Consider the following 10,509-nt stretch of genomic DNA (forward strand, 5'->3'; position numbering starts at 1 on the left):
AACTGGATGTAGTTTTGGCTTAATGTTCTGAAACTGGAAAGGATTACATATGGTCCTCAACTTATGACCATAATTGAGCCTCACATCTTTCTTGTGAAGCAAGGTGGTTGTTAAGTGAGTTTTACCCCATTTTACAACCTTGCTTGCCACTGTTGTTCAATGAATCACTGCAGTTGTTTAAGTTAGGAACATGGTTGTTAAATGAATATGGCCTCCCCTCCACTGAGTTTGCTTGTCCGAAGGTCGCAAAAGGGGATCACGTGACTCCGGGACATCGCAACCGTCGTCAATATGAGTCAGTTGCCAAGCGTTCAAATTTTGATCCTGTGACCATGGGGAGGCTGCAATGGTTGTTCAGTGTGAAAAATGGTCTTAAGTCACTTTTTTCAGTGCTGTTGTAACTTTGAACAGTCACTAAGCGAATTGTGCTAAGTCAATTACTACCTGTAGTGAATAGTGGCTTTTGCTTGTTAGAAGGTTGCAAAATATGACTCGGGGACATCGCAACCGTCATAAATATGAATCAGTTGCCAAGCGCCCAAATTTTGATCATGTGATCATGGGGATGCTGCAATGGTCATGAAGTATGAAAAATGGTCGTAGTTATCCCAAAAATGCTTTTTCAAGAGGCAACTAAACTCCCTTTTTTTTTTTGAAGACGTTTCGCTTCTCATCCCAAGAAGCTTCTTCAGCTCTGACTGGATGGTGGGGAATGGAAGGATTTATACTCCTTGCAGACAGCTGGTCATTTGCATCCTTTTAGAGCAGGCATGTCAAACTCACGACGTCACGTGACATCGCGCAACGTATCGGGCCGGTTTTGCGCGGCTTCCATGTGACACGTCCGGCCTGCGGGCCGGCAGTTTGACACCCCTGTTTTAGAGAGTCTGTCAACACTGCTCACATCGGCTGTTTTTGCATTGACAACAGATGGAAATGTAGTCATCTTTTACCTTTGGCTTTTAGAGTTAGATGATGCTGGGAGAAGGGGGGATGTGAACAAGAGTCCAGCTAGACATAACAACACTAAACCTAGTGTGAGAATCAAGGTTATTGAGCCCAGAACTGGTAAAGAATTGGCGGGCTGGAAAACTGGAGAGGAAGCCCGTGCTTCAAGTTAATTGGGGAATGTGATTTATGAGGAGGGAATTGTGCTTTGATACTATGTGCTCAGGGGAGGGGAATTCAGTTTTTGGCTTTGATTATGCAGTGCCGATATTATGCTCCTCAAATAAAAGATTCTTTAAGGTAAACAATGCCTCGAAGTTCTTTTGAAGAGCTTCATCTGTCGGAACCAGGACAGATTCATTGAGGCTACCTGGAGGCTTATCTGTGTCCTCAGGGTCACCTGAGTGGTGGAAACGGGTGTGAAGCCTTCTTGGAACTGCGAAAAGGGAGTGTATTGTAGACTGAAGATAGATGATGTTGTGTCCCTCCCCCTCTGTTGAGAGAGGGCTGTTCAATTTGGACCCAGATGGTCTCTTTGAACGTCTTCAAAGAAAAACAAGAAAATCCAGGTGCCTCTTGAAAAAGCACTTTTGGGACAACCCACAGAGAATCTCCATAGAGATCGGTTCATAAGTTGTTACAGGTAGTGCTCGACTTTCCAACCACGACCAGAATTTCCAGTGTGAAAACCGGTCGTAAGTCCCTTTTTTAAAATTCCGTAGTAGCTTCGAACGGTCTCTAAACGAACAGTTGTATGTCAAGGACAAACCTATCCTGCCTTACTCTACGATGTCGGTGTACCGAAGATCACCTACAGCAGGGGTGTCAAACTCAATTTCATTGAGGGCCACATCAGCATTGTGGTTACCCTCGGGGGGCCCGGTGGGTGTGGCCATGGTGGGTGAGGCCTACTGGGTGGGCATGGATGGAGTGGGTGTGGCCTATGGGTGGGCATGGCCAGCTCTACATCGTTCGCGTCAAGGGTGCCTGTGGGGGCCTGGGCAGGAGTGGGACAGATCTGAGAGTCTCTGGCAGAAGGGGGTGGGACCGGGGCAAGCGCCAAGGCATGGTCCATTTCTTCATTCCGCACAAAGGGTGACACCTCCCCAGCATGCACCCACGAGGCTGACACGGCAGGGGCCGGTCCCTTGCTGTTTCCAGACGGCCTTGTGGAGCTAAGACTGAATGTGTTTCAGCATAGATGGCCACCACAAAATTGTACATTGGCTCCCGGCCGGCCTGGGCCAGGGCCAAGGCAGCGGGGGCCGTTCCCTCACTGTTTCCAGGATGGCTTTGTGGGCCACATGAAACCACTTCGCGGGCCGCATCCGGCCCCCGGGCCTTGTGTTTGACATGTCTGACCTACAGCTTTGACTTGTGTTTCTCTACCGCTTGTCTGGCCGAAAGGAAGGACATTGGAGGCCTGCGAAACCGAGGGCAGAATCGCAGCATGGAAAATGGGTGACACGCGGACGTGGAAAACCGAAGAATGTAAAAATAAAATAAAATAAAATAAAGGATGTGCATGCTTCAGTAATATCCAACCGATTCCATCGAGCATGCTCTGTCAACTCTCCACTCCACCCGGCTGACGGTTCCTTTTTGATCGGCTTTGCTTCCCCCACCCCAATTTTTTCCCCCTTACCGATGGTACAGTGCTCTCCGTTCCAGCCGGGGCTGCATTCGCACTTGCCGTCCCGACAGGTCCCGTGTTCGTTGCAGCGTGGGTGACAGGCTCGCTGGTCACAGGAGGCCCCCATCCAGCCCTCTTCGCAGCGGCAGCTGCCCCCGACACAGGTGCCGTGGACCCCACAGTCGGCCGCGCAGATCTCTGCGGAGGGGAGAGAAAAAAGGACGGGGGACAGGTGGAGGGGCAGTGGGGTAGAAAGAAAGGGGTCGGGAAGGGTGGGTGGGTGGGAGAAGAGAAAACCAGAAAGGCATTGTTATAAAAAAATAATAATAATAATAAAAAAAGCAAGCCACACTTCACTACGTTATCCTGATGGGAGAAATGAAAGGGATCTCTGCCGCTCGGAAGACTAATCCCCTTTTGACGTTAAGAATCTAATAAGCAGATTACAAAGAAGAGGGAAAAAGGAGATGGACATGGTTTGGTGGGATCCACTGGTGCATGAACCTCTTTTTGAAACTTTCTAATAGGATCACACACACACAAACACACACGCATAGCTGTGGCTTTTTTTGCCGACCGGGCTGAATCCAAAGGAGTAAAGGAACAAAAGTCACTTTTTAATTAAAAACTAGTTGAGTGTAAAGACAATCGGCCGCTAAATCGCTTGAAAATAAAGTTAAGTGTAGCTGGCAAAGTCTATTTGCAGTGGGTTATCGCTCTGGTTACGGATCTGGGGCCGTTGGGAACGTTACTTTTCCCCCCCCCTTTGTGGGCAGCATTGTGAACCTTCACAAAAGATGCTTTATTGGGCTCTGAAATGTTTGGGAGAGCTTTCAAATGTTGTGCTCTCTCTAGGATACACACAGGGCAGGCCTCCTACAGTACTGTGTGCCCTCTAAGAAAGCTGAAGTCAAAATGCACCAGCCAGACAGTGAGCTCTTGAAATGGTGACTTAGGAAATCCACAACAGTTTTTGTCTGTCCATCTGCCTGCCTGCCAACTCAAGGACCATGGATTCCTTCCTTCCTTCCTTCCTTCCTTCCTTCCTTCCTTCCTTCCTTCCTTCCTTCCTTCCTTCCTTCCTTCCTTCCTTCCTTCCTTCCTTCCTTCCCTTTCCTTTCTTTTTCTTCCTTCCTTCTCATCCACCCACCCATGCACACATCCATATCTATCTATCTATCTATCTATCTATCTATCTATCTATCTATCTATCTATCTATTTATCTATCTATCTACATCATCTCTCTTTGAATAGCTATTAAAACTTTCTTTTAACATAGCTCTCTCCGCCTATTATCCATCTCTGTCATCTATCTATCTATCTATCCATCCATCCATCCATCCATCCATCCATCCATCCATCCATCCATCCATCTATCTATCTATCTACCTACCTACCTACCTACCTACCTACCTAACTACCTACATCTATCTATCTATCTATCTATCTATCTATCTATCTATCTATCTATCTATCTATCTATCTATCTATCTATCTATCTATCTATCTATCTACCTACCTACCTACCTACCTACCTACATCTTTCTATCTATCTATCTATCTATCTATCTATCTATCTATCTATCTATCTATCTATCTATCTATCTATCTATCTATCTATCTATCTATCTATCTATCTATCATTTGTATCACCTATCTACTGGTATCTGTTCCTTCTAGCTGACGTTAATTGTTGGGGTTTATTGTTGATCTTATAACTCTTCTATATGTCAAGCCACTCAAAATCATTTGGAGTTGGGGGGGGAAGAGGATTAGAAATCTGAAAGACAAATAAATAAACATACGTATAAATAAAACAGGGAAATCTTGTGTGTCCTTTCTAGAATGCTTCAGGACTCCGAGGTCCCTCTCACAGTTCCTGTTTTCGAGCCAGGTCTCACCTAATCTGTACTTTGATTTTTCCTGCCTAAATGTAAAACTTTGCTTTCCTCCACGTTGAAACTCATTTTGTTGGATAGGGCCCATTGTTCAAGTTTGTCAAGATCTTTTTGGATCCTGAGCTTGTCTTCTGGGGCGTTGGCTATTCCTGCCAGCTTAGTGTCATCTGCAAATTTGATGAGTTCCCCTTCAATTCCCTCATCTAAGTCATTGATGAAGATATTGAAGAGCACTGGGCCTAAGACGGAGCCTTAAGAGAACTTTCAGATCCTCTTTCTTTACGTTCATGAATGCTGCTTTTCCGTTTGTCCTCATGGTGGACTTTAAATGGGAAAAAAACACCTCAATTTGCTCTTACAACTTTATTTTAAAGCTTTGTGAGAGGTTGAAGCCTAGGGACAATTATGTATTTTTCACACAGCACAAAAGCAATGTTTGAATATTGGCATTCTAAACTCCGTGCCTATAATTCGGAGGGGACGTTATTTTGAATGTAGACAGTTCCTCTGGATGCCTGTTCCTTCCTCGTAAATTAATGCACATGCTATTTCTTCACTCCTGTGTATGACAAATCACCCCGAGGTCACAAATCAAAACACAGCCTTTTTCCTGCTCTGCATTTGTTAACACTCACATCCCGGCTCGCTCTTTTTTTTTTTTTTTTTTGCAAGCAAGCAGCGCAAAATTACACCCAGCCCGTCGCTTTTCCGACTTCATCCTTCATGGAGCTACTTCTGATGTTAACATTATTATTGTTTTGTGCCTCGCGGCCAAAAGCCTCCGCTAAGGTGCTTGGTAAATGCTTGCTCATTTCTCCAAGTCAACTTCCAACTCCAAAAGATGGATTTGTGCGTTATTCAACTAAAAAGGTAAATTCTCCTTCGGGTCAAACTTGAGCGGGCAATGCTTGAATAATGTTTTTTGTTTTTTTTTGCAGCCATAGAGAAACGGGTTGGTCAGTTCCTTCTTTGGGATTTTTTTTTAAAACCTTCCTTTTTTTAAAATATAGAAAACTGAAGGCAAAAATGAACTATTGTTCCATCTTCCTTTTGAGTTTTTTAAATTAAATTTATTCTTAATTGCTTTCATTTTTATTGGACGGTGGACATGGGGTTTATCCCAAGCATGTTTTAAACTCAGTTATGGGTCGATCTCGGCTTAGGACCACAATGGAGCCCAAAAACCTATGTTGTTAAGTGAGATGTTTCTTAAATGAGTTTAGCCCCGTTTTACGACTTTTCTTTCCACATCTGTTAAGTGAATCAAGGCAGTTATTAAATTAGTAACACGGCTGTTAAGTGAATCCAGCTTTTCCCCCGTTGACTTTGCTGGTCAGAAGGTCGCAAAAGGGGATCACGTGACCCCGGGACACACTGCGACCGTCACAAATATGAGTCAGTTGCCAAGCGCCCAAATTTTGATCATGTGACCCCGGGGAGGCTGCAACGGTCGTAAGTGTGAAAAAATGATCATAAATCATTTCTTTCAGCGCTGTGGCAATCCATTTATGACCTTCACGGGGCTATCAAGCAAAGGAAAACTAAGTAAGATCATAAGCACAGTCGCAGTTGCACTTAGTGACGACCTAACGTCTAAATGGCTGGTCCAAACTGTAGTCGCTAAATGAGGACTACCTTTATTTAGCAACAGCAACAGCACTTAGACTTATATCACGCTTTACAGTGCTTTACAACCCTCTGTAAGTCAGCATGTTGCCCCCGACAATCTGGGTCCTCATTTTACCAACCTCGGAAGGATGGAAGGCTGAGTCAACCTTGAGCCGGTCAGGATCAAACTGCTGGCAGTTGACAGTCAGCAGAATTAGTCTGCAATACTGCATTCTAACCACTGCACCACCATGGCTCCTTCCTTCCTTCCTTCCTTCCTTCCTTCCTTCCTTCCTTCCATCCCCAATAGCACTTACACTTATATACCGCTTCATAGTGCTTTACAGCCCTCTCTAAGCATTTTACAATGTTATTATATTGCCCCCAAAATAATGTGAATCCTCATTTTACCGACCTCGGAAGGATGGAAGGCTGAGTCAACCTTGAGCCAGTCAGGATCGAACTCCTGGCAGTGGGCAGAGATTGCCTGCATTGTAACAACTGCACCACCAGGGCTCCTATTTAACAACTCCCTGAATGTTTTCTCCTTAGCAAAAGTTAAGAAAACACACCACCTGTCATTCCTATCTATTTCATCCCAAGCTTGGATCACAACAGACTTGCCTTGTAGGAACTCAGGAACAACGAGATCTAGAACAGAGGTCCCCAACCTCCAGGCAGAGGACCGGTACCGGGCTGCGGCATGCCAGCAACCGGTCCCCACAAACAAGCAAAGCCCCATCCGCGGGATGCAGGCGCACACAAAATCACGCACCTTCCTGTCCACGGAAAAACCTGTCATGCCTCAGTCTGAGCCTGAATCTGCGGAGGAAAATGAGCTGGAACGGGACCCTATGGAGGCGGAGGGAGAGGGGTCTGTGGCTTCAGTGGGGAAGAGCAGGCTGAGGCAGGCCAGGGCCCTTCAGGACTGGGACAGGAGGAACAGGAGAGGCAGAGTTCAGGCGATGAGCAAGGGCCACCCTCTCCTGATCCTAGAGCAGGGCTTTTCAACCTTTTCACGCATTGTACCACTTTTAGGATATGGCAACATACGAGTACCACCAGTCGTCTAGCAAGGTGTCAAAAACTTGATGACCAAAAAAAAAAAAAAGGAAAAAAGTACAGGTAGTCCTTGACTTACAACAGTTCGCTTAGTGACTGTTCGAAGTTACAATGGCACTGGAAAAAGTGCCCCCCAAGCCACAGCCGAGCAAGACACCTGCCTGCCCACCCAGCGGCGCTCTTCCTCCTGTCCGAGGTTTTCATGGTTGTGAGCATTTCTGTTGAGGATTGGCAACGGGGGTGGGGTGGGGGGTGTTTGGTTTTTATTCCCCCCGTCTGCTGGGTGGTTGCAGCAGGTTTTGGTCAATTCACATGACCCTGGGACACTGTGACTGTCATAAATATGAATCAGTTGCCAAGCATCTGAATGTAAATCACAAGACCCTGGAGATGCTGCAACATTCCAGCTGATCGGCGCTTCTTCTGGGCTCAACAGAAGCACCAGGATCAGTGCTGCTTTCCAGCTGATTGGTGCTTCTTCAGGGCTCAGCAGAAGCACCAGGATCAGCACCGAGCTCCGGCTGGAGCCTGGCGCTGATCCTGGCGCTTCCGCTGAGCCCTGACAGCCCTGCAGCTCCAGCCGTCTCTCGCTCAGGCTTGTGTGGTGCTGCCACCGGTTCAGCTCATTCCCCTCCCCTGCTACCACTTTTCTAGGATGGTCGCGTACCACCTGCCAGGTGCCAATGTACCACAGGTGGTCCCCGTACCACTGGTTGAAAAGCCCTGTCCTAGAGCACGGAGAGTGGAGAGAAGGAGGGAACAATGCAGGCAGGCTCAACTACTCGGGAGGAGAGCGTCCCACCCTTCTCCACAAGGAACACCTGGAGACTGAGATTTAAGGAGACGCTGTGGGGAGAGGCATTTGTCGGGAACAAAGGCTGATTCCTTGGAATGTTGTGTATTGTTGCTGATCTCTTGTTCTGCTTGGAAACCTGGAAACTCGGACTATTGGATTGACTGACCACGTTACTTGAATGTTTAAAGACCTCGGACTGTATTTCGGATTCTCTCTTTTGAACACTGCTCAGGCAAGCTAGGATTCAAACAGACTCCTTAAGTTTATGTTTTCTTCCTTGTTATCTCTATGGCCTTGAGTACTTTCTTATGCTAATCAAACTGTATTTGAACCTGCTTTCAGCCAGAGTCGGCTGAAGGGGCGTGTATGTGTGTTCTTTTGTTGGAGGCTTGCCAGCAAATGTGGGAGCATTTGGGGAAAATTTGGAGCAACAAAAGAACTTGTTTGAATTGCCAGCTGATTGCATTGCCTCTGTGCTGTGCCCTGGGTCATCACAAAACCTCTCTCCAAGGAACCGGTCCCTGGTGCCCAAACGGTTGGGGACCTCTGATCTAGAAGACCACCGATTGTCCTTCTACAACCAGACCGACATGTAAAGGTTCAGCCAAAGTAAATTCACAGGTGCAATTACCAGTGGAGCAGTCGTGCCCAGTCCAGTTGGGATCACAGGTGCAAAGTCCAGTGTCGGACAGAAAAGTTCCGTGGCCCGAACACTGATCCAGACAAGTGGCCCTCGGGGTCTCACAGTTGGCCCCTCCCCAGCCCACGGAGCAGTGGCATTCTCCTCTCACGCACACGCCGCGTCCTGAGCAGGTGGGATCCATGCAGTCCACTGCAAAACAAGGAAGAGAAAAAAAATGCAAATGTGATACATCCCGGTATCGAATTTGGCATTATTAACCCCTGGATTTCGTCCACTGCAAGAGGCTGAGGAAACGGCCTTGGGGGAAACAGAAGGAAAAGAGAGAGACGCTAAGACAGCAATCAGATACAAGGAAGCCGAGTCTTGAACTGGAATGTAACGTGAGTAAGCTCCTCCTTCGTTCATTGCAGGTAGTCCTCAGCTTACGACCACAAGTGAGCCCAAAATTTCCATTGCTAAGGCGAGACGGTTCTTAAGTGAGTTCTGCCCCATCTCGTGACCTTTCTTCCCATAGCTGTTAAGTGAATCGCTGCCGTTGTTAAGTTAGTAACATGGTTCTTAAGTGAAGCTGGCTTCCCCATTGACTTTGCTTGACAGAAGGTGGCAAAAGGGGATCACGTGACTTAGGGACAACGCAACTGTCATAAATATGAAGTATTCTATTCTATTTCTATTCCATTCCATATTCTATTCTATTCTATTCTATTCTATTCTATTCTATTCCATATTGTTTTCTATTCTATTCTGTTCTATTCTATATACTATATTCTATACTATTCTATATTCTATTCTGTTCTGTATATTCTATTCTATTCTATTCTATTCTATTCTATTCTATTCTATTCTATTCTATTCTATTCTATTCTATTCTATTCTACCCTATTCCATATTCTATTCTATTTCATATTCTATTCTATTCTATCCTATTCCATATTCTATTCTATTCTATTCTATTCTATTCTATTCTATTCTATTCTATTCTATTCTATTCTATTCTATTCTATTCTATTCCATATTCTTTTCTATTCTATATACTGTATTCTATTCTATTGTATACTATTCTATATTCTATTCTGTTCCGTGTAGTCTATTTTATTCTATTCTAGGTTAGGGAGGTGGTTCAGCTTCTGGAGAGTAGCCAAAGCTGGGCAGGTGCTCCCACTTGCTGCAACCCTCCTGAGAGTCGAAGTCCACACCTCTTAATGTCGCCAAGGTTGAGGGACACGGTGCAAGACATCCCATCTAAGGCAGAGCACCCTTTTTCAAAGCAGGCTTCCTTTTTTATCAGCCCAAATCATGTTAGGAGCCGTTTACCTTTCTGCAGACAGGCCGTCCAACCCTCTGGAGACGCACCTCTGTCTGCCTACATGCCTGCAGACGCATTATTCATGTGCCAACTCTTCGGCCTCTCTTAGGACCATCAGCAAGGCAAGAAGGCTGGCTTTATAAATCTCTGGCACTTTGCACGCGTGAAGGGGGAAGGCTTCCATTTGGAGCTTCCACCTCCCTTTCTCTCCCCCCTGCCACAATCAAGGAGCGCCCGTCCCTGAAGTGCTTAGTGCTTAGCAGATGGTTGTGGAGAACAAAGACTGCCGGATAAGTGACAAGGGGGCTGCCGTGGGGCCATTAATCATCCCCACCGAAGAAGGCCCACTCAGGGGGAAAGGTAGCAGTAAGGGGGTCTCCATCACAGAAGACAGAGCGGGCTGCTAGCTCAGCGTTAACCCGGGGCCGGAGGAGAGGGAGGGGAGGCGTGCGGGCGAGGACACGCCATTCATCATAAAGCCAGGGCCATTTTTCATGTCCAAACGAGCCCTTTCATGCCACGGCCTGCACAATGGCGGCTTTAATCTTGCCCTCACTGGCCCAGATTGCTCAGACGCTCTGCACCGTGGCTAGGGTTCTTTCTTTCTTTCAGTC

At 46.5% G+C, this 10,509-nt stretch overlaps 1 protein-coding gene across 1 annotated transcript in view; it reads right to left on the reverse strand.

Annotated features, from left to right (window-relative positions):
- Nucleotides 1-1,727: 1,727 nt before the first annotated feature.
- TENM4 (teneurin transmembrane protein 4) overlaps nucleotides 1,728-10,509 on the reverse strand; it is a 205,069-nt gene continuing 196,287 nt past the window's right edge. The window contains exons 10-11 of the mRNA XM_015827197.1: nucleotides 2,594-2,779; nucleotides 1,728-1,759 (exon numbers count right to left, since the gene is read on the reverse strand). Of these exons, the coding sequence (XP_015682683.1) occupies nucleotides 1,728-1,759; nucleotides 2,594-2,779 (218 nt within the window). The remainder of the gene's footprint in view (nucleotides 1,760-2,593; nucleotides 2,780-10,509) is intronic.

The sequence above is a fragment of the Protobothrops mucrosquamatus genome, unplaced genomic scaffold (assembly GCF_001527695.2).
Source record: "Protobothrops mucrosquamatus isolate PMUCROS unplaced genomic scaffold, P.Mucros_1.0 scaffold3560, whole genome shotgun sequence".
Lineage (NCBI taxonomy): Eukaryota > Metazoa > Chordata > Lepidosauria > Squamata > Viperidae > Protobothrops > Protobothrops mucrosquamatus.